The following is a 22,957-nucleotide window of genomic DNA, read 5'->3' on the forward strand; positions in this document are numbered from 1 at the left end:
TTCCGTTAGCTAAGATGGCGGCAGCTGTTAGCCCGACGTCCGTGGAGTCGGCCCCCCGGATAATGAAGCTGGTGGCCGAGTGCAGCCGATCTAGGGCCCGAGCAGGGGAGCTGCGGCTGCCGCACGGGCCGGTAGCCACTCCCGTGTTCATGCCAGTGGGCACGCAGGCCACTATGAAGGGCATCACGGCCGAGCAGCTGGACGCGCTGGGTTGCCGCATCTGCCTGGGCAACACCTACCATCTGGGCCTGAGGCCGGTGGGTGGGTTCTGCCTTGGTGGGGCGGCGGCAGAGAGTGGGGAGCACGGACACCTCCGAGGCACGGGCACGCCTCTAAGTCAATCGACAAAGGCTTATTGACGCCCCCGGTGGCCCAGGCCTTGTGCTGGGCGTGAGAGATCGGCGGGGCCCGAGGCTGGCCAGCCCCGTCCTCCAACTCGAGCCGTCAGGGTAGCCCTCGCCTCTAACCTGATCCTTTCTTCCCCTAACCCAGGGCCCCGAGCTGATCCAGAAAGCGCACGGTCTCCACGGCTTCATGAACTGGCCCCACAATCTGCTGACGGTGAGGTGGAGTCGGGGCTGGGATCCCAGGGCACTTCTCAGAGGTGGAGATTCTCCAACTCCACCCCCCTGACGGCCCTGCGGTGGGATTTCCCCCAGGACAGCGGCGGCTTCCAGATGGTGTCTCTGGTGTCCCTGTCCGAGGTGACGGAGGAGGGCGTCCGCTTCCGCTCCCCTTACGACGGCGACGAGTCCCTTCTGAGCCCCGAGAAGTCCGTGGAGATCCAGAACGCCTTAGGTGAGCGAGTCTCGAGCCGCCTCTTCTTCCCCTGCTTCTAGGGGTTGGAGGTGAGGCGGGCCCTTTGCTTACGTGCTGCTTGGCTGTGGGTAAGTCACTCCCGCTGTCTAAGCTTTGGAAGAGCCAACTCAAATGAGGATAGCGCCCGGGAATAATGACGTAATGTTTGTAAATCTCTTAACCCAGTGCCTGGCACGTAGTAGCTTTTATTATTTTTATTGCTGTTAATTCTCTTAAATGGCAAATTAGTCGGGCAAAGATATGTTGAAATAAGGGGGGCAACAAGGGGAGAGTGAGGAAGCTTTAAGTCCCTCCCATCTCCATCAATATCCCTCACTCCTTGATAAGGACAATGAACATTTCTCTTTTAATATGTATTATATGTAATCGCTTTTGGCTAAAGTCAAGTGTAACATATATATGTTATACATCATATAGTTTCTCACTGTAACTCCTTCCTTCCCCCCTCCCCCCCCACCCCCCCAGCAATTTGCTTCTTGAAGAAATGGGTTCTTTTCCCCTGTAGTGTTTCACATGGTCTGAATTTTGCGGATCACATCCCCATGGTGTTGTGTGACAGTTTTCTTCTGCCTTCTAGATTTACTGTAGGTGGTAGTTAGATCTAGAGGTTTGAGCCAGATTCCCGTTCTTGTGTCCTTTGGCAAGAGGGCTTCATAGGGTGTATATTTCCATCCGGGAGCTGGTAATGTCTGCCCGTCTCTCCCGGTGAGCCATCAGGCTCTTTGCCTGGGAGTATCATGCTATTAGGAGTTCCAAAATGGTAATGTTCTTTTCTTCATTTATCAGCTAGATTATTTCTGTAAAGGGAAAGGTGCCTCACCTACTCCTGAGAGACCAAGTAGTTCAATTCATACAGGGAAAGTGGGATTCCTCCCTTTCCTTCTTTTCCGGTTTTCATGAATTGATTACTTCACATCCTCCAGCAGTAATGAACTAATCTTTAGTTTTTTTAGGCTCACCATGAAATCGTGGGTTTAAATGTCGTTGATGTGTCTCACTCTGTTGCAGCTGGATCGAGCTTCATTGATTCTTTTTGTGTCTGGCTTATTTCACTGAGCATAATGTCCACAAGGTTGTAGTATATGTCGGGATTTCCTTCCTTTTTTTTTTTTTTTTTTTTTTTTTTTCAACGTTTATTTATTTTTGCGACAGAGAGAGACAGAGCATGAACGGGGGAGGGGCAGAGAGAGAGGGAGACACAGAATCGGAAACAGGCTCCAGGCTCTGAGCCATCAGCCCAGAGCCCGACGCGGGGCTCGAACTCACGGACCGCGAGATCGTGACCTGGCTGAAGTCGGACGCTTAACCGACTGCGCCACCCAGGCGCCCCTTCCTTCCTTTTTAAGACTGAATAAGGCACTCCCTAAATTGGATTTTCGTAAAAGATTATAATTGTCTTCGTTTTGCTTCCAAGTAGGTATGCCATAAGTGTAAGAAAAAAACCTTTGGTTTTGAGAAGTTTCTAGATTTTGGAATTGTGGGAAAGGGACTTTCTGTGAAGGGTTAGACCATGATTTATTTAGCCAGACCTCTGTTGGTGGTCACTGGGGCTCGCATGGTACTATTGCCTGCCACACCGTGGCGAATCACTCTGTGTACACAACGTTTTGCTCTTGAAGGGTAAATTTGCAGAAGTGGGATTTATTCTATGTGCCCGGGCAGGATTTTAGCTGCCCAGGGTGAGGCAGGATCAAATGTGCATTTTATTTATTTATTTAATTTAATTTTTATTTTTAAAATTTCTGTTAATGTTTACTTACTTTTGAGAGAGAGAGAGAGAGAGAGAGAGAGCATGCGTGGGAACGTGATAAGTGGGGGAGGGGCACAGAGAAAGAGGGAGACACAGAATCCGAAGCAGGCTCCAGGCTCTGAGCTGTCAGCACAGAGCCCGACGCGGGGCTCGAACTCACAGACTGGGAGATCATGACCTGAGCCGAAGTTGGACGCTTAACCGACTGAGCCACCCAGGAGCCCCTTGTTTATTTATTTTAAATGCTTATATATTTTTGAGAGAGGGAGAGAGAGACAGAGTGCGTGCGTGTGTATACGGGGAGGGGCACAGAGAGAGTGGGACAGAGCATCCAAAGCGGGCTCCATGCTGACAGCAGAGAGCCCCATGCAGGGCTCGAACCCATAAACCGTGAGATCATGACCTGAGCCAAAAGTTGGATGCCCAACTGACTGAGCCACCCAGGCGCCCCAAACGTGTATTTTAAAAAGTTCCCTCTGGCCATTGTATAAACAGCCTGGGGGACTATGTGGGAGTCAGCAAGACCCAAGGAGGGACATCTAGGGTCCAGCTTGTCCCCAGTAGGAAGTGAGGGCTTTCCCAGTGATGTGCTGCTGCTTCTTTTTTTTAAGCAAGTTTTTTTTTTTTTTAAGTTTATTTATTTATTTTGAGAGAGAGAGTAAGGGAGGGGCAGAGAGAGAGGGAAAGAGAGAATCCCAAGCAGGTTCCTCACTGCCACTGCAGAGCCCAATGTGGGGCCTGATCTCAAGAAGTGTGAGATCATGACCTGAGCTGAAACCAAGAGTCTGATGCTTAAGCACCCCCAGTGATGGTGCCTCTTTCTCACCCCCCCAGGCTCCGACATTATCATGCAACTGGATGATGTGGTCAGCAGCACTGTGACAGGGCCACGCGTGGAGGAGGCCATGTACAGGTGTGTGTGTGTGTGTGTGTGTGTGTGTGTGTGTGTGTGTGTACCGGGAGGGGATCATAGCCCTGGAGCCTTGTCTCTTTACCCTAGGGCTCATGACTGGGTCCCTCTTCCAGGTCAATCCGCTGGCTGGACCGGTGCATTGCAGCCCATCAGCGGCCAGACAAGCAGAACCTCTTTGCCATCATCCAGGGCGGGCTGGACGAGGATCTCCGGGCCACCTGCCTTGAAGGTAGAGCCACGTGCCGGTAGCCGGTAGATCCAGGGCTTGTCCATCACCGAGGGCCCCACCCCCGGGCCTGGCACGTGATGGCGCTGACGGGGGTTGTTAATGGGCGGAAGGGATAGCTGAAGCAAAGGCACGGAGGCAGACATGGCAGTAGAATGTTTGCAGAATAATGGTGGTTTCAAAAGCTGGCAATTTCATACTGTTCACCAGACACTATGCCACGTGCTGGTCACAGACTGACCCATTTGGTTTTCGTAACCGTCCTGTAAGGTGGGAACTACCAGGTTCCCGTGGTTACAAAAGAGGAAACTGAAGCACAGAGCTGTTAAGTCACTTACCCCAGCCACCCGGCTTGGATGTTGCAGAGGTAGGATTTGGCCCTAGGTCTTGGGCTCTGGAACCTGCAACATTAACCGAGACCCCGTGCTGCTTCCCCCTCAGGGTCAGGAGCGGTGCCTAGGGCATTCTGCTGATAGTGGGGGTACTGGGGAGCCATGGAGGGCCGTTGACTGGGAGTGTGACAGGAAGCAAGGGGCATCATGGAGAAATTCGGGAAGCAGAAGGCCCGTGAGGAGGTTGGAGTATCTGCCCAAGGGAAGAGTGCCAGTAAGGCCCATGTGAGGTCCGTGGCCGTGGAGACAAAAGGGGGCCAGAGATGGGGACTCAAAGGCGATAAAGTTTCATGGGCAAGGCTCTGGGTCCTGGCGTTTGGCTGGCTGGATCCACACCTCTGATCTGCTGCCTCATGGCTGTGCACCCTCGGGCAAGTGGCTCGGCCTCCGTAAAATGGGCACATCCTCCCAGCGTCAAGAGGTCAAAGTGAGGTCAAATGGGAAAGTCTGTTCAAAGCCTTGTGCCTGCGCCTGGCGTCAGGATGTTCTGTTGTGAAGACTGTCTTTGTCGTCATCCCTTTCGTCCTCAAACTGCGCCCAGTTCTGTGTCTAGTAAGTCTTTTGAACGGAGACCCCCTCCCCGGTCAGAGATACATTTCTGTATTTCTTTTGTTTTTCTTTTTTTTAATGTTTATTTGCGTATTATTAAAACATTTCTTTTTAATGTTTATTTTTGAGAGAGAGGGAGAGAGAGAGCACACAAGCGAGGGGGGGAGGGGCAGAGAGAGAGGGAGACAAGACACAGAATCCGAACGGGCTCCAGGCTCTGAGCTGTCAGCACAGAGCCGGACGCAGGGCTCGAACCCACGAACCGTGAGAGCCCGACCTGAGCCGAAGGCAGACGCTTAACTGACCGAGCCACTCAGGCGCCCTAATTTGCTTATTTTGAGAGAGAAAGAGAGAGAGAGCATGAGTGTGCCGAGCAGGGGAAGATCAGAGAGAGAGAGAGAGAGAGAGAGAGAGCGAGAGTGAGCTCTCTAGCTGGGAGATCACGACCTGAGCCCATGTAAAGAGTCAGACGCTTAACCAACTGAACCACCCAGGCGGCCCGGAGATACATTTCATGTCACAGCTCAGTATGTGTGGACATAGAAGAAAGCAGAAACCAAGGCTTCATGAACAGTTGCCCTAATACGTGAAACACTTTCTGGTATCGTCTGTTCTCTCATTCAAGAAAATCCTACCACTCTGGCCTTGCCCCGTCAAGTTCATTTCTTGGCCACCTGCAGGTCGCCGGGCACCGCCCTGATGGTGCTTCTCATTGTGCTCCAAGGCTTAGCTGCACCAGCACCACCCGGCTTGTCCCCCGCGACCGTGTCAGAGTCCGCGGTGAGGTGGGGCCCGGGAGGCCACATTTGAACAACCCGTCCCCAGTGGACTCTGCCGTTCATTCCAGCTTTAAAACCTGACGCTCGGACCGGGTCCGTTTCGTCGACGCCGTGGCCTCCCCTGGTCGAACGATACAACTGGGGCCCAGGGCACGTCTGGGCTTTGAGGCCGCACCTGGGTTCAAGTCCAGCTTCTGCCATGTCTGGTCTGGGGTGGCAAGCCCCGAACACCTCAACGGCAGCGTAGAGCTGCAGCCGCTTCTCTGCAATTCTGGAGCCTAACAGCCCACTTCTAAAACACGACACCACCCAGGAATTTGCAACGAGCTCATTTGGTGGCCAGACCAGACCTATGTGGTCATTCACCCCCGTTGTTGGGAGTCCTCTGTGTGTTTTGTGGCAGAACCCTCAGAGGGTTTGAGGACAGGCCGTCGTCCGGCAGATAAGATGTGCACCGTTCTAAGATCTGGACAATTCTCAGCTTTGAAACATATCTGGCTTCCTCTTAGGTTTCAGCTAAGGGAGCATAGGCTGTGGGCCTCCCCTGAGGACTGAAGGAGGGGATCTCACATGCAGCGGGGACTCGACAAGTGGTAGCTGAGGTCACCAGCAGCCCTCAGACCGACAGACAGACTCTCTCTCTCTCTCTCTCTCTCTCTCTCTCTCTTCCTGAGGGATTGTGGAGGTCCGGGCAGGGTCTGCCCTGGGGTCGCAGAGGAGGAGGCAGACTTTCTTTTGCCTGGTGGCCCCTCACCTTGCCCTGTACCCCCAGAGATGACCAAGAGGGACGTGCCGGGCTTCGCCATCGGGGGCCTGAGTGGGGGCGAGAGCAAGGGCCAGTTCTGGAGGATGGTGGCTCTGAGCACCTCAAGGCTGCCTAAGGACAAGCCACGATACCTGATGGGGGTCGGGTATGTGAGGAGAGGGGAGAGAGCCCTACCTGTGGGGAGCGGGTTCCTGCCTGGGCCGGTATTGGTGGAATGACACAGCCCTGCCTGTTGGGGGACTCATGGGGTGGGGACTTGGCTTTCCTCTGGGGGCGGTTCAGAGGGAATGTGGCCCTGTCCCCGGGGAGTCTGAGTGTACGTGTGGGGGGAGCCCTGGGTGTGTGACCAGGGTGTGAGGTTCTCTGCTCCCTCCCCCGTGGCCCTCCCCCCAGCTATGCCACTGATCTGGTGGTCTGCGTGGCTCTCGGATGTGACATGTTCGACTGCGTCTTCCCCACCCGGACGGCGGTGAGGCCCTGGGCAGGGGGCAGATGGGGGCGGACCTGGGGGGTTAAGGTGGGGGTGGGGCCGGTGAGGATGAAGACCTGGTTGACCCACTCCCTGTCCCCCCCCACCCTCCCCCCCACCCCCCACAGCGCTTTGGCTCTGCCTTGGTGCCCACCGGGAACCTGCAGCTGAAGAAGAAACAGTATGAGAAAGACTTCCGGCCCATAGACCCCGAGTGTGCCTGTCCCACCTGCCAGAAGTAGGGGAAGAGGGGGGCCCGGGGGCGGGGGGAGGGGGCGGAGGGGTGCGGGACCCTGCATCACTCGGCCCCGACCTCCTGTCCGCAGGCACAGCCGGGCCTTCCTGCACGCACTGCTCCACAGCGACAACACCGCTGCCCTGCACCACCTCACCGTCCACAATATCGCCTACCAGGTGGGCCTGTGACCAGGGCGGGCCAGGCGCAGGGTGGTGGTGGGAGGGTTCTGGGCGCCCCCCTCTCCTTCCCCCTGGGCTGACGCTGGCACCTACCCCCTGCAGCTGCGGCTGATGAGCGCTGTGCGTGCCAGCATCGTGGAGAAGCGCTTCCCTGACTTCGTGCAGGACTTCATGGGCACCATGTATGGCGACCCCACCCTCTGTCCTGCCTGGGCCACCGAAGCCCTGGCCTCTGTAGGAATCACACTGCGTTGATCTGGTTCCGGCGAGGGAGGGAGGGAATGGGAGGTATTGAGGGATTTTTTAAGATTATTATTCTAATTTAGAGTGTATCTGTGCCTTCTCGGGGAGGTGAGCTGTCTAGGACCTCTTCCTCCTCTGAGTGTCATTGTGGCCAATGTCCCCCCGCCCCGCTTCCTGTTGATGATAATAATAAGTAATCATAGCAGCTGCTGATACCTGGGAACCACCCGGCACAGCCCAGCATGTAGCATGTGCCCCAGTGTGGGAGCTGCATCCTTTTTCCTGTGGCTTTGGTCCCCCTAGTCACCCTGAGGGTGGGCACTCTCGTTCCCCGACTTATTACAGGTGAGGAAACAGGCCTAGAGAGGAAGCAGCTTGCCCAAGGTCACCACCGAGGAAGTGGCAGGCTGGCTCCAGAGCTCATGCTTCTAGCCTTGAACATGGCTTAATTTTGCCGTCAGCAAACACAATGATGAAGACAGTAGGTGTGATATAGCAGGGTGCTTACACTGTGCCTGGGACTGTTCTGAACGGTTGTCATGTGTGTATTTGATTCTTGCAACTTTGTGATGCATATATAGCTGCATCCCCCATTTTACAGATGAGACTGAGGCTCAGAGGAATGAAGTCACTGGGCCATTATCACCTGGCAAATACAGAGGCCCATGATCTAACCTAGAGATGGCCAATTACAGATCTGGTGCTCTTAGAAGATAAGGGGTTTTAAATTGGAAACGTAAGACTTGTATAGGATCCACTATTCTAATAGCATAAAAATGCAACTACTTTGATTAGTTTGTGTATTCTTCCAGAAATTTTCCATGTGTACATATTTTTCATGAATGTGGCGTCCTTTACCTGCCGCTCTGTACCTTTTTTTTCCTGTTAGTATATTTGAAATTGTTTACACGTCAGAACATGAAGACTTCCTGTCTTTTTTTACAGCTGTCTCACAGTGTTTATTTAACCGGCTCCCGTGAATGGGTATGTAGGATGTTTACAGGTTTCTGTCACTGCGGTCAAGGCTACCATGCCAAAACCTTGTCGGTTGACTTTTTGCCCATCTCTCGGAGACGGGGCTTTTGGGTCTCCGAGCAGGCAGATACCTTTGGCTGCTCTACCAGCCTCCTCCCCACTGTTTCTTTATTCCCGTTACTGCCTCATCAGCCCACTTTCCTACCTCCATTCCATCTGACTCCTTTTTGGGCTTCTTTGGCCAATCTATGCCCGCCCCCGGGGATCAGATCACTTCTTTTCATAAGATCCTTCCACCTATCCCCGGCTTTTTTCCCACGAGGAACAAGATTTCTAGTTCACAGAACCTCCAACACTGACTAGAAGATATCATTTCATGGGGAGAGGATCTGCTGGGTTTCATTGTGGACTTAAAAAGATCACGATGTGCTCTAGCCAAAGAGGCAGGGGAGCAACGTTGCAGGCAGGCATTAGCCAAACCAAGTCGGGGCGTGAGCGAAAGGTATTCCCGGGAAAGGGCCCAGCATTTGCAAAAGCGTGGAGGTGGAACTTTATACACGAATGAAAGTGGAGCCAACGCTACAGCGCTACCGCCTCTCTCTAGGAACCACTAACGCCAGATTCTTCAAAACGCATTGAAACGCCGCGCGAGTAGCTGGTTTGCAAGCCCGAGGCCCAGATGCATTCTGGGACTTGTAGTTTTCTCTAGAGGCCGGAAACTCTGAAGCTACGATCATTACCGGGTCCCACCACGAGGTGTCGCTCTTCGGCGAGTACGACGTGCCTTATCCTTTACTCCAGAAGACACTAATGGACCTACTACAACAATCACTAGAACGGGGGATTCTTTGATTGACAGGTTCTCAGTCAAAGTCAGGATTCGCAGGTCAAAGCCCGTCCTCTTTCGCTTTGTTGGCTGGAAGAACGGAGTGATATTTATATAAACCAATGGGAAATTCTTAGGGAACTAGGTGGTGGTGTCAAGTGACAAACCAGTCTATGAATCGATCCCTAACGTCACTGGCCTGCACTGTAGACTGGCGGGTCTTCCTGCCAGTAAGACTGTTGGGTTTTCTTGCCGTTCGGAAACTCCCCGCCCCAGTAGGCCGGGCTAACATTGCCTTTTCCCGAAACACCGCCTCCTGGCCTTGACAACTCGCTGCCCGACGCTATTGGCTCTTGCACAAAAACGACAGTTCTTGAGTCCAATGTGTCCACCGCGAGGTCCCCAGGAGGAAGGATCATTTAGCCGTAGCCCTATACCTCATTTTCATTGGCTCCTATTTACGAGTGGCAACGCGACCGACCAATCGGGGGAAGTGTGAGGGCTTTGGGCGCAGCCCCCGGGCCCGGGCGGGAGGTCGCTCGGGTCGGGTGTCGTCTGAGAACCGGATGAGGCGGCGACTGTGAGGCCGAGCCGGGAGCGGGCGTCGCGCCGAGGCCCGGGCGGGCGGGGAGCAACGGCCGCGGACGCCGCGGGGCCGCGTCGTTAAGGGCCGGGGGCAGGCGGGGAGCGCGGGGCGCTCGGGCCGGGGCCGCCGGCGCCATGGGCAACCGCGGGATGGAAGAGCTGATCCCGCTGGTCAACAAGCTGCAGGACGCTTTCAGCTCCATCGGCCAGAGCTGCCACCTGGACCTGCCTCAGATCGCCGTGGTGGGCGGCCAGAGCGCCGGCAAGAGCTCCGTGCTCGAGAACTTCGTAGGCCGGTGAGCGAGCGCGGCGGCGGCGGCGGCGGCGGGCGGGCGGGCGGCGGCCTAGGGCGCGGAGGGCGGACCGGGAATGGCGCGCCCTGCGCAGCCGGCGTAACTGCGGCGCTTGCGTGCCCGCGACGGGGACGGGGACAGGGAGGCGGGCTCTGTGGGACGCCCTGGGCGGAGGGCTTCCTGCAGGGGCTGCGGAGCCGGCTCAGACTCTTGGGGGCGTTTCGCCGACGGGGGGGGGGGGCAGGAAATGCGGTGGACCGTCGCCGACTCTCAGATCCCCAGCTTTCGTGGCTGAATTCTACCATCTGGTTGCCTGTGGGTCAGGGTTAGGTCCCCCTTCTCTCTGTGTCTGTCCGAAACCTGCCAGCTAGGTACCTATTGCTTCGACCCCTGCGGTCTGGCTGGCTGTTCATGTATCTGGAGCAGTCCATGCCGTCTGGTTGGCTGTCTCTGTCCTCGATAGAACTCCTTGCCACTACCATTTGGCTGTCCATCTGTCCAGTCCCTCAGGGCAGCCCCCTGCTGCCTGGCTAGCTGTCTAGGGTGACCTGTGCTGTCTGGCCGCCTGTCCGTGCCGCTCGCAGACTTAGCCATCCCTCTGTTGGGTTACCCTGGCTGGCCTCTGCCGTCTGACTGGCCGTACCCTAGGGGACTCTGTTGTCTGGTTCTCCCAGGCTAACTCTAAAGCTTGGTCCCTGGCAAACGCTGGCTTCTCTCCCAAACGGATCCCTTTGTCTGTCTGTCCGGGTGTCCGTCCTTATGTTAGTCTGCCCATCAGTGCCCTGGCAGTTCCCCACTGTCTGGCCCCATCTCTGTAGTCCTGGGTGGGGTGGGCTGGGCTGGGAGCATGCTGGGAACAAGGGAGCTGAAGGATGAAACTTGAACTCCCCTATCGGTTGGAAGTAGGACCCTGGGAGGGGGTACTTTCTGCAGGATTCTTTCCTGGCCCTTGTCAGGGTGCTCTTGGGGTCAGCTCCCAAGCAAAAGTCTGCAAATTGGGGGCCCTCTTTGGAGCCTGATCAGGCCTTTGGGCAGCCCTGAGAAGCCTCGGTGTGCTCATCTATCCAGTGGGCAAACTCCACTCTTCGCCCGGATTCAGGAAGCTGCTGATGAATGAGAACTGGCAGTGAGCCCTCCAGGGGTGTTTGGTTCTTTCTTCTCCCTTCCCCCGCCTCTTGCCCTTCTGCCTCCCAGATGGGCTGTCACTTCTCCATTCTGGGAACGGCTCCATTTGTGCCTGTGGCTGCCAAATGATAACATCCCAGTCATCATATCATCATCGTTGTTGTTGTTGTTGTTATCTGCAGTAAGGGTTAATGTTCATCTCGAAGGCTCCAGGCTGAGTTCAGTTTGTCAGCCTCTCGGATCCCACAGGGAGTGAGAGGGGTGGAGGTTCTGTTACCCCACCTTAGACACGAGCAGGAAGGCTCAGAAAAGCCTCATCCTTGGCCCAAGGGCACCAGGCTAGTGCTCAGTGGTGCCCAGCCCCACCCTGCCTTCCCAGAGGCCTGGAGCTTTGCTCTCAGCGGCATGAATTTCCTCCTTTGCTGCTTTGTCTCTGGCACCTTGCCTGTTGTCCACTGTGGCGGAAAGGTGTGGACCTGGGGTCAGCTGGGCCGGGGCTGGGCCTTGGGCTGGGCTGTGGGCCCCTTTGCATGGTTATTTTCCTGCCTGTCCGCCCAGGCTTTAACTGGACACACAGCAAAGTTCTGTCTGTTTCATTTGCCTGGTGACCTCCTCGCACAGGTTGTCTGGCCTCTCTGAGCCTCAGTTCTTCCCCCCCTAAAAACAGGGTGATGGTCCCTCAACTTGCCATTCTGCAGTGACCTGATTTGTTGAAAGTGCTTACTTAGCACAGTGCCTGGCACACGGTAGGTCGGCACGGCCAGGCTGTTATTCACCATGCTGGTCCCTCCCATATCAGCAGCAAACACTAATCAGAATTAAAGTGCTTTCAAGTTATGCACTGGACTGCATTTAAGCCTTCTGAGGCTGACACTGCTATGGTCCCATTTTACAGAGCAGACAACTGAGGCTCAGCTGAGCCCTCTTGCTCAGAGCTGTTCAGTGAGGAATTGGGGGCTCTGTGTTGGGGACCTTAGGTCTCTCTTCCCTGCCCGCCTCTCCTCAGTGTCTCTGCCCCTGGCCTTTCTCTCTTATCCACCCACCCAGCCATCTAGTACCGAGCTGGCTCCTGTGGCGACCTTCTCCCAGAAGCCTGCAATGTGACCTTGATCGTTAAGAGCATTAGTTCAGGGCCTGAGAGCCAAAGTTTTAAAAAAGCTTCTCGGTTATGGGTTGCTCAAACGGAGCTAACTTCTTTTTCTTTCCGGAGTGTGGGTAAGGTTTCTTAGCTACCAAGCCTTGCCACAGGGGGACAGCGGGCTGGCCCTCGCTTTGAATCCCACTCCTCCTTCTTGTGAGTTTGGCCAAACTGTTGCAGCTGAGGACCTGTTTCCTTCTTTGCGTTGTAGACCTTTACAGATGACATCTTGGCTAGTTTCAAAGAACAAATGAGAGAGTAGTTCCAGGGCCTGTTCCCAGGGGGTCAGCACGGGCTGCTCTGTTTCATTGCCTCCTCCTTGTTGGTTTTCTAAGACTGTGGTCCAAGCGAGATAGCTCAGCCTGTACCAACTCAGCCTGTACCGGGTTGCAGATCAGTGGCCCTGGGGGCTGAAGCCTGCTTGCTGGTCTTTTGTTTCACCTGCATGGTGTTTAAAATACTTTGTTCTTAATTAGCTACCAACATTTAAATTTTGCATCAAAATTCAGGTTTTTGCAATGCTTAGCAAACACCCAAAGAGCCTCAGAGTTTAGTGGTGTAATAACACGGGCCCTGGGCCTTAGGCCAGGCTTCATCGTGTTTGCCTGTGTGACTTTGGCCAAGTGGACTCAGGTTCCTTTTCCGTAAAATGGGGTGATAACTACCAGGCACTCCGGGCCGACTGTGTGAGTTAACATGTGTTGAGTGCATTGACCCTATACCCATGGCAGCTGTCGTTTTAGTCGTCATATTCTGGCCTTCCTGGGCCTGAGACTTGCTTGGCACCAAGTGCCTGGATCTCAGAAGCAGCAGCCACCGGCTGCCATGTCAGATCAGGAGTGGCCACGTGTGCTGCCCCACTCCCCACTACTCCCTAGTACTCGCCCAGGCTCGTTTTACATTTGCCTGGAGACTCCTGGCCCTAGAAACTTTTGAGTTTCAGACCCTTGGCTTGTCTGCCCTGTAACAGCATGTGGCCCTAAGGAGCGGGGAGGATGAGCCTCTCTGGTGACCCTGGTCGTTGAGCCTCCGCAGCTAAATGGAGGGAGGAACTTGAGAAATTTTTCCTTGGGAGAAGAACAGGAGGAGGCTGAGGTTGAGGCCTCCAGCTGAGAATCCCCCAGGCCTGGGCTTGTTCCTGTGAGCCTTTCCTCTTTGAGCCTCAGTATCCCCAGCTGGGAGTTGGGGCTGTTAACAGCGTCCACTTATAAGCCCCTTGCCTTATAAGTTGGGTGTGTTTCATCTCGTAGGGCAGGTGAAGTCACCTGGTGCCTGTCCTTGAGGGTGGAGTGAGGACTAAATGGCTTGGAAGGGTGTCTAGCACGGGAAAAGTGCTTAAAGCGCTGTGCAGGTTTCATTTGTTCTTGAAAAATGTTTTCTAAACACTCTGTGTCCTTGCCGGGGGCCCTGTTCTGTGGCTATGGACACAGCCCTGAGCAAGATACCAAAACCCCCACCCCGGGGGAGCTGGCCTTCCAGCAGGGGGCCGATAAGGAAGAAACAGGCCTGAAGTTGAAAGCTGTTAAGGAAAAGAAAAGCAGGCTCAGGGAGAGGGCAGGGGGAGGTGAGGGTTTTAAATGGGGGTGTCAGGGAAGGAAGGCCTCCTTAGGAAAGTGACATCTGAGTAGAGACTTAAGGAGGTGGGGGGAGCCACCAGTGGAGATTTGCTGGGGGAGCATCCCAGGCTGTGGGAACAGCCAGTGCAAAGACCCTGAGGTGAAGGTGTGCCTGGAGGCCAGTATAGCAAGAGAGTTGGGGGAGATAAGGTTAGCAGGGACTGGGGGCCAGTGGGGGCCAGGGAGGGCTCTGAGCAGAGGGACGGCTGTGGTGGTTCCATTGCGGACCTGGTCCTGGGCAAGCTGAGGGCCCTCGCCTTTGGTTTTCAGCTTTACCTGGATTATCTCAGTGAGCGGGACCCAGCCGCCAACTCACAAATGACCTAGTGCCATTTTTCTTTTAGCGACAATCAGCTGCCCCATGGGCCTCTACCGTCTCTGGCTACATTTCCATTTGATCTTTGGTGATGGGTCCCTCCAGGAGACATGGCTACACCACGGGACTGCTGTCTGGCACACGGTGGGTGCCGGACGAATGCTTGTCAGGTGACTGTTGGCACCTCAGGTCCCTGCCAGGCTGAGGGGTATAGGCACGTGGTGGTCCGCCGCTTGGGCTGGTTTGTCCCTTCGGGGACCTTGCAGGTGAAAGCTGCTGTTTTCCGCCGTTTCTCTTTTGGTGCGTACCTAAAGTTGCTTTGCCTGGGTGGTCTGTAGTACCTGGGTCAGCCTGAATGGGGGAGAGTCCTGGAGGTGCCCGGGGGAATGTGGCTGTCCCTGCGCGGCCACACATTGGCCGAATGACCTCACTTGTCCGGGCCTCAGTTCCCTCGTCTGGAAAATGGGGATCACGATGTTCCCTCTCTCCTGGGAGCGGGCTGAGGCGCAAATGAGCTAACCCTTGTGAAACAGGAGATCCCTGTGACTTGTAAAAGCCCTGGGTGTGAGGACTCTTTTTCCGTAAAGAAACGGAATTCGTAATTACCTTGTTAATATAAAACCCACCTCATTTTATAAAATTTTTTAAAAGTTTATTTATTTATTTTTGAGGGGGGGGGGGAGGAAGGCACGGGGAGAGAGAATCCCAAGCAGGCTCCGCACTGTCCGGATGGAGCCCGATGTGGGGCTCGAACTCACAAACCATGAAATCATGACCCGAGCTGAAACAAAGAGTCGGACGTTTAACCAACTGAGCCACCCGGGCATCCCCAAAGCACCTTACTGTATTTTATTTTATTTTATTTTGTTTTGTTTTGTTTTGTTTTGTTTTGTTTTGTTTTGTTTTTTTACTTTTTATTTTTCCAAAGCAACTTATTTTAGCCCAAACACTGAGTGAGTGCCTCTCCGTGCAGGCGGGCATCATTCTGGCTTTAGCTCTGAGCATGTAACCGGAACTAGCCAGTGAGCCAGACCCTGAAATGCTGGCGGGAGCCTGTTACTGCTGTGTTTCTAGGTGGAAATGGTGGCTGCGGACAAATATTTGGCTGTGAGAGTTACTGATGCTCATTTAGTGGATGCTGGTGGGAGATTGGGAGCAGAAATGCCCGACAGTAGCGGATTAGTTAGACAAACAGTGCGTCGGACAGCCAGCTCGGAAACAGCTACTCAGAATGATCTAGAAGAGGATTTAACGACCCAGAAAGCTGTGTAAGACCTGTTCGTTTCCAGACCCAGGGGAAGTGTGATCTCCTCTTGTTCTAAGCGGTTGTAGTCTCGGAGTATAACGCCAGGGAAGAGATACGCCTCCCGAACTCCACATGTGGGTTGTCTGCCTGTGTCGTTCTTGGTTGGGTTTTGCTTGCTGGCATTATGTTTCCAGCCCAGGAGACCGATTTCTCCAAAGCTCAGATCTGGGCCGCCGAGTATCTTTGCAGAGTTATTTGTCCAGGGATAATGGCCCTCGCTAGGTACACAGATTGAAATCCCCCGGTCGTAAGCCGGTCGTTTCCGGGTGAGGGGCAGGGGACGACCTTGTGGACGGCTCCGGATTTCAGAGTGTTCAGAGGCACCGGTCGCGGGAGGGGCTGTTTGGAATGGAGCCATGTGTCTCTCCAGGTGTTTGCATTTGGATCAGGGCCACGTCTGCCAAGCTTCTGCCCAGATTTGAATGCAAATGCCGAAATTACAGGGCCCTCGATTGCAGAAAAAAATCGGAACATCGGCTAACCCTTAATTTACTGGGGTTGCTAACCACATGCTGTAATTAAGCCCTTATTGTGTGAAAGCTCTGGGAAAATGCAAGCCAATAACGAGATATTTATAGGGCATTCGCTACGATCTGAATAAAAGGAAAAAATTGCCTTGCCTCTGAAGCAAGAAGGCGCTGGAGAGAAAAGACTCCTGCTTCTGGGTGCGTTCTGGGTTCCTGTTCGTGTCGGCAGGGAGGCCTCTGCTGGGTGCTGGGGGCTTTCCCTCTTGCAGTCACGGCTGGATGTTTATGACACAGTAAGAGGTGATGTTTGTGGAGAATCACTCTGTGCCGTACCCTGGGGACACTGGACCATGCAGTCCCAGCAGCCCTGGGGTGCTGCTCTTAGCACCCTTGCTTTATAGGTGAAGAAACTGAGGCCGGAGAGGGGAACTGACTCGAAGTCACACAGGGAGGAGCTCAGGAGCCGGGCCTCTGGCTGGGACTGTGTCCCCCAGAGCCAGATGCTCGGGGACGTCAGGGATGGCAAGGCGTGGAGTGAATAGTGGACGCTGTGGCACTTGTGTCTGTGGATGGGGCCGAGGTGACGGAGCGAGCAGCTTCTGGCTTTCGGCACCCTTCGAGGTTGTTAGCTGTGTGCCCGGCTGGCACGCCTTCAGTGGCACCTGCCGGGCCAGGTGGTCGGAACCCGGCCGGCACCAAGAAGGGCAGAGATCGGGTGAAAGGTTAAATGAACTGCTTTCTGAAGGCGAAGTGCAGCGAAAATGGTAGGGGGAGGGAGAGAGTGGCGGGGTGGAGGCTGCTTCAGACAGGTGGTCAGCGGGTGCCCCGAGATGGAGCCAGCCCCTCCAAGACCCCAGGGAACGGTGTCCCAGGCAGAGGGAAGGGCACGAACAGAGGGCTTCACGTACCGGCCTGCCGTGTACCTGCTGTCCTCTTAGAAAAGGGACTGAGGCGGAGGTGAGACCCAGGAGGCATGTGAGGGTCGGGAAAGTGCCCATGGGAGGCCTACTCTCCCTGCATTTGAATTATGCAAGTAGAACACCAAAGACCCTGTTCTTGTGCAGAGGGAAACTGACCGATGGGGAAGAACGCCCCGCCAGCCCTGCCCCGCCCTCCTGGCTCCACGTGGGAACGCCATGGTCAGGTTGGGGTGGATCCTGCCAGACCCTTCTTGCGTATTTGTGTCCAGGTGTCCTTGCCGGGGCGAATATATGGCACTGCCAGCAGTTGGTTCTTTTTCAGCGTATCTGCTTTCTAGAACTGGGGCCACCCCACTTACGTGGCTTGGCAACTTGCTTTCCAACCACTTAACACATCCCAGAGGTCTTGCTGTGTTGGAGTTTCCTGCCCCCCTCCCCTCCCCACCGCCCCCAGAGGGGTAAGGAACGGAGGAAAGGGACCAAGCGGCAGTTGCTGTGACTGTCCTGATGAGAAATGACAGCGTCCTCTGTGTGCCATGATCGACGCTGGGGCCTCAGGGCAAGGCACCTTACTCGCTTTGAGGCCCGTACTTGATCGCTGCTTACTGGTGAGGAAACTGAGTCAGAGAGGCTGGCCCAAGGATGCTGGGGCTGCAGGGGGCCAAACCTAACCCAGAGCCTCAAACTTTCTCAGGAGGCCTCCCCCACTGGGCCTGTTGGCCCGTACCTAGAGTAGCACCCTTGACCCTTGGCCCAGCTTCATCAAGTTGGTTTTCACTCCTCCTGCGATGTCTGTACCTCAGAGTGACCTCAGAGATTTCTGGAACCAGGCCAGGTGTGGAGGAATAATCCAGACCTTCCTTGGGTCCTTGTGGGGCCGGGTGCACCCCTCAGTTGCTTGATGGGCCTCCTTCAGTGGCAATCGGGGTGGCTCTGGTCTTTTTGTCCCACACCGAATGGACCTCCCGCGTCTTTGATGCACTCGCGTGTGAGCGCGACACTGAGCGCTGTCTGGGGGTCATTTCGGGTCGGTTCCATTTTACGGATGAGGCGGCTGAGGGGCAGGGGTGGGGCAGGCAGGTGGAGGCCTCCAAGTCCCCGTGCCTGCCCACTGTTCCTTCACCCAGCATCTGTCTCCAGCGGAGAATGGGGCCACCAGAGCAAGCAGCAGGGGCTGGGTTTGGTTGGGGGTGCTGCCACGAGTGAGCCCCAAGAGGTTCTTGTCCTCTCTTCTGCTTCTCCGCACAGTGAGAGTGGGAGGGAGGCACGTGGAAGACAGAGGTTCTGATGGGGAGCTTTGGGCCGGAGTGGTGGTCAGGGAGTGCTTCCTGGATGAGGCAGTAGGTCTTTCTGTCGAGGTGAGGAGGGCGGGCAGGAGCTGGCGTGGAGCAGACCGGCGACCGCTCCATTTGTACCTTTGTGCCCCTCCTGCCTGGTTGTGGGTCCCGGCTCGGGCCCTGTTATTCGTAGGCCCTTTCCTTTCCTTTTCCTGTTCTAATTTTAATTTCCAGTAGGTTAGCATACAGCGTTATGCTGGTTTCAGGTGTAGAATATAGTGATCCGGCCCGTCCGTACGTGAGCCGGTGCGCATCCCAAGTGCCCCCCGTGATCCTCCCTTCTTCACGGCTGCGTGGTGCTCATGGTACACAGACCAGCTTCTCGGTGGCCGGTGTCGAGCCTCCTCCTAGTCGCCTAGTCCCGGGATTTGCCCACGGACGCGGCACGCCTGTGGAGAAGGCGGGAGGGGAGGATGCGGGACGGTGGCAGCTCCGCGTGTGCGGTCCTCACCTTCCCGGCTGCGGCGGCCAAGACGCCGCAAGCGGCTGCTTCGCTGGGGTTGGCGTGGGGCTGGTCGGGGGTTCCTCCCCGGTGCCCCCACGTCAGCACGTCCTGAACCGGAGTGGTCGTCTCCATCCTGCCTTCTCGGCTCCTGCCCCCGCCCCCCACCCCCACTGGGTGCCTGTGGACCCGAGTTAGGGCACGGCCCTCCTCTGCACACGACCCTCCCTGGCTCCCACCTCACTTGGGGTAAAAGCCTGACTTCTCTCGCGGCCCCTGTCACCGCCTGCCCTCACCTCCTGCCATTCTCTCCTCCTTCACCCCTCTGGCCACGCGGCCTGCTCCCCAGACCCCCCGGGCTTACTCTCCCCTGTGGCCTTTCTCTGCCTTCAGTCACATCTCCTCTGTGTCCAGAGTTATGCGTGACCTGTGCTGCCCCTGTCTTCTTGGGTCCCTGCTGAAACCTCATCTCTGTGCCAGGCGGTCCCTTACCTACCCCGGCTCACACGGGGCCTGGCACTCCCTCAGACCCCTGCCCTGATGTGTTTTCTTCAGAGCTCTTTTTCTTTTTAATGTTTATTTATTTGAGAGAGAGACAGAGAATCCCAAGCAGGCTCCGTACTTTCAGTGCAGAGGGGGCTCCAACTCACGGACCATGAGATCGTGACCTGAGCTGAAATCAAAAGCTGGTCGCAGGGGCGCCTGGGTGGCTCAGTCGGTTGTATCCGACTCTTGATTTCAGCTCAGGCCGTGATCTCATGGTTGGTGAGTTCAAGCCCTGCATCAGGCTCAGTGTTGACGGCGCAGAAACAGCTTGGGATTCTCTCTCTCTCCCTCTCTCTCTGCCCCTCCCCCCCCCCACCCCGCCCACCCCCCCCAAAAAAAAAGTCAGATGCTTAACTGATGGAGCCACCCAGGCGCCCCTCTTCAGAGCTCTTATTAGCACCTGAACTTATTTTCATTATTAGTTTACTCTCTGTCCCACCAGAATGGGAGGTTCTCACGGGCAGGGGTTTGTGTCTGTGTGTTCATTGCTGTCCTGCTGTGTAGTAGGATCATGCATATTTGTTGAATGGATATATCTAGAAACCAGAATTGGATTCGTTTCGCTGCACAGACGACGTTCATTGAGAAGGGGCCCGGAGGACGCACCAGGACTCATCACTGGGGCGCACAGCGGTGAGGTAGGGCGTGGGGTGCTCTAGGGAGAACAGAAGCAGGCACCTTGTCTTTACAGGAAGGGCTGTGATTTGTCTGTTGACACCGAGTAATGACAGTGCTGTGCTAAGACCCTGAGGCCAGCCAAGCGTGGATGTCTCTCTGCTCTGGCTTCTCCAGCTGTAAGGGGGCCCCACCCTGGGCTGGGGCAACTGAGGCCCCTCCGGGCTGCCGGTGTGCTACCCATTTAATTCTTGCCGTGTGCCTGGGTGCTGGTTGAACACATTCGCTGCGGGGCCCCGAGGTCTGAAGGCAGGTTGTCCGAGTGCCCGCTTGGACCAGAGCAGAACCACGGAAAGGAGGCCACGAGGGGGTCATCCTCCCACAGGGAGCCAGGGGGAGATGTCATAAAAATACCAGCGCGCGGGGCCGGACCCCTCCCCGGGCCAACTTAAAACTCGGGGGGATTCTGGTCATGAGCTGCAGCACGGAAAACCGATGCTCTGTAGTGGGAGACTTCCTTTGGCTAAAGTTGAACCTGTTCAGACCACAGACCCGTGGGGTGTGGACAAGCGGCCAGCAGAGCTCCCCAGGCCCCTGGTGACACTCCCACACCCAGATGTAGGAGGAGGCGTCCTGGAGACTCCGCTCCATGATACGCATTTTCCCAGCGACAAGAGTCTTAGGGACTGGCAGGCTGGCTGGCGAGCAAAGCGAGCAGGAACTGTCCCAGCTGGGGTGACACCCGCCTGCTGGGTGATACACCCTGGCACGGCCAGGCCAGCCCTGGAGGAAGCCCCCGTGGTGGGTGTGGGACACAGCCCTGTCTGTCCCAGGCCACGGGGCCTCTGTGTTCTGTGCTGATGGACAGGGTCCTCTGGAGGGTCACAGCCTCCTTGTCTAGGAGGCCCCCAGCTGGCCCTGTGGCCAGGGAGCCAGTGGTTTTAAGGAAGATGCCTTCAAACGTGGTTCTGTTACCTGGGGGGGGGGGGGGGGGGCGATGGAGTGCTAGGGATCTAGCAGTCAGGATTGGGGGGCTGTGACCATAGACCGTGAGCCGTCCTCTCAGCTTGAGGAGGGACGCTTCCTGTGGTTTGGGTTGGCATGTCTTGTCTTGCAATACTAAGTTCCCTTCACGTGGGTAGAAGCTGTTTAGACGGAAGTCCGGCTTCTATGGCGTCTGCCCCGCTGACATCTCTTGCTGGCAGGGCCTGGCACAGGTCCCTGGGGAGCCCAGGGCAGGTGGCCGTCGGAGGTGGGGAGGCTCTGTTGGCACTGGGCCGACAACGACACATCAGCTTGATTTTTCTTTTCTTTTTAAATTTAAGGTTCGTTCATTGTAAAATAAAACGCGTTCCTTTCGGACGTGCGCAGAGAAAGGCAGAGGTTCCTGTTACCCTTTGTAGGGAACCATGTCCATCAGTGTGTGGCTCTTGCCAGATCCTTTTTCTGCATTTCTGTGCGTAAATGTTCCCCATTCTCCCCGACACCATTATGAGCTCATGTGTGACAGTCCAGAGTCTTGCCATAATGTGTCCACCTCATGCCAAGTCCCTGCTCTTCAGTGTCTTGAGGAGTTTTTGCCTTTGTTTTATTTGTAATACATTTTTTTAACGTTTATTTATTTTTTTTTTTTAAATTTTTTTTTTCAACGTTTATTTATTTTTGGGACAGAGAGACAGAGCATGAACGGGGGAGGGGCAGAGAGAGAGGGAGACACAGAATTGGAAACAGGCTCCAGGCTCTGAGCCATCAGCCCAGAGCCTGACGCGGGGCTCGAACTCACGGACCGCGAGATCGTGACCTGGCTGAAGTCGGACGCTTAACCGACTGCGTCACCCAGGCGCCCCAACGTTTATTTATTTTTGAGACAGAGAGAGACAGAGCATGAATAGGGGAGGGGCAGAGAGAGAGGGAGACATAGAATCTGAAACAGGCTCTAGGCTCTGAGCTGTCAGCACAGAGCCCGACACGGGGCTCGAACTCACGGACAGTGAGATCATGACCTGAGCCGAAGTCGGTTGCTCAACCGACCGAGCCACCCAGGAGCCCCATATATTTTTTTTTTAATTTGGGAACAGTTTTTGATTTACAGAAAATAAACAAGTTTTTAAGTTTTACGGCAAAGTTGCAAAGACAGCCCAGAGGGCTCCCGTATCCCATCCTTCCCTGTGCTTACGTCTTACCTTACCATTGTACGTTTCTTACCACCGAGACATTAACTGTGGTAGATTGTTACCACTAAGGAAAGGCAGACTTTCTGCAGATTTCCCCAGTTTCCCCCCTTATGTCCTTTTCCTGTCCCCGGACCCCACCTGGGGTGCCACTTTGCATTGGAGTCGCCGCTCCTCCTCCATCTTGCTGGTCGGTGACACAGCACCACTGACTTCCCTTGGTTTTCATGCCTTTGGCATTTAATAGAATGGCCTTCAATTTGGGTTTATCTGGGATTTCCATGATTAGACTGGCACTCTGGGTGTAGGGAGGAGAATACCACAGAAGCCAGAAACCCTTCTCTCCACATCCTATTTGGGCTTCATGTTATCAACACGTCTTATCACGGTGATGTTGACCTTGATGTCTGGGTTAAGGTGGTGTCGATCAGCTCTCCCTACGGTAGTTAACTCTTTCTCTCCTTTTCATATACTATGCTTTGGATGCACCAAAGTTTCTTTTTATTTTATTTAATTTTTTAATAGTTTTTGAGTTTTTCTTTCTTTTTTTTTTTTGAGAGAGAGAGAGAGAGAGCGCGTGTGCGCCTGAGCAAGTGGGGGGGAAAGGGTCAGCGGGCGAGGAGGACAGAGGATCCAAAGCAGGCTCTGCACTGCCAGCAGTGAGCTCGATGCAGGGCTCGAACTCACCATCTGTGAGAGCATGACCTGAGCTGAAACCAAGAGTCAGGCGCTCAGCCGACTGAGCCACCCAGGCGCCCCAAAGGTCCTTTTTAAATTTTTTTTTTTTTCAACGTTTATTTATTTTTGGGACAGAGAGAGACAGAGCATGAACGGGGGAGGGGCAGAGAGAGAAGGAGACACAGAATCGGAAACAGGCTCCAGGCTCCGAGCCATCAGCCCAGAGCCTGACGCGGGGCTCAAACTCACGGACCGCGAGATCGTGACCTGGCCGAAGT

At 55.2% G+C, this 22,957-nt stretch overlaps 2 protein-coding genes across 9 annotated transcripts in view; both read left to right on the forward strand.

Annotated features, from left to right (window-relative positions):
- On the forward strand, positions 1-8,261 carry QTRT1 (queuine tRNA-ribosyltransferase catalytic subunit 1). Its single transcript, XM_047097131.1, has 10 exons — positions 1-257; positions 493-561; positions 660-798; positions 3,404-3,482; positions 3,596-3,711; positions 6,201-6,339; positions 6,588-6,663; positions 6,792-6,901; positions 6,990-7,077; positions 7,183-8,261. Exons 1-10 carry the CDS (start codon positions 15-17, stop codon positions 7,333-7,335), a joined length of 1,212 nt encoding a protein of 403 aa, XP_046953087.1. The 5' UTR covers positions 1-14; the 3' UTR covers positions 7,336-8,261.
- A 1,544-nt stretch (positions 8,262-9,805) lies between these two features.
- Positions 9,806-22,957, forward strand: part of DNM2 (dynamin 2) — a 91,570-nt gene continuing 78,418 nt past the window's right edge. For 4 of the 8 annotated variants that reach the window (XM_047095947.1, XM_047095941.1, XM_047095942.1 and 1 more), the window contains exon 1: positions 9,807-10,005. In XM_047095947.1, the coding sequence (XP_046951903.1) occupies positions 9,845-10,005 (161 nt within the window). In that variant the 5' untranslated portion in view covers positions 9,807-9,844. Of the gene's footprint in view, positions 10,006-22,957 lie in introns of all 8 variants that reach the window. The other 4 variants (XM_047095946.1, XM_047095943.1, XM_047095945.1 and 1 more) reach the window with 2 other exon arrangements.

This window comes from Lynx rufus, unplaced genomic scaffold, assembly GCF_022079265.1.
Source record: "Lynx rufus isolate CCGP_SWC_20201006 ecotype Redwood Valley unplaced genomic scaffold, mLynRuf1.p SCAF_4, whole genome shotgun sequence".
Taxonomy (NCBI): domain Eukaryota; kingdom Metazoa; phylum Chordata; class Mammalia; order Carnivora; family Felidae; genus Lynx; species Lynx rufus.

What these genes read in the sequence shown, in the direction of transcription:
- QTRT1 (XM_047097131.1), top strand. Translation starts at nt 15, where the DNA reads ATGGCGGCAGCTGTTAGCCCGACGTCCGTGGAGTCGGCCCCCCGGATA. An exon ending in GGCCCCACAATCTGCTGACG is followed by an intron (nt 562 to 659) that starts GTGAGGTGGAGT and finishes GATTTCCCCCAG; the next exon opens with GACAGCGGCGGCTTCCAGAT. An exon ending in CCGGGCCACCTGCCTTGAAG is followed by an intron (nt 3,712 to 6,200) that starts GTAGAGCCACGT and finishes CTGTACCCCCAG; the next exon opens with AGATGACCAAGAGGGACGTG.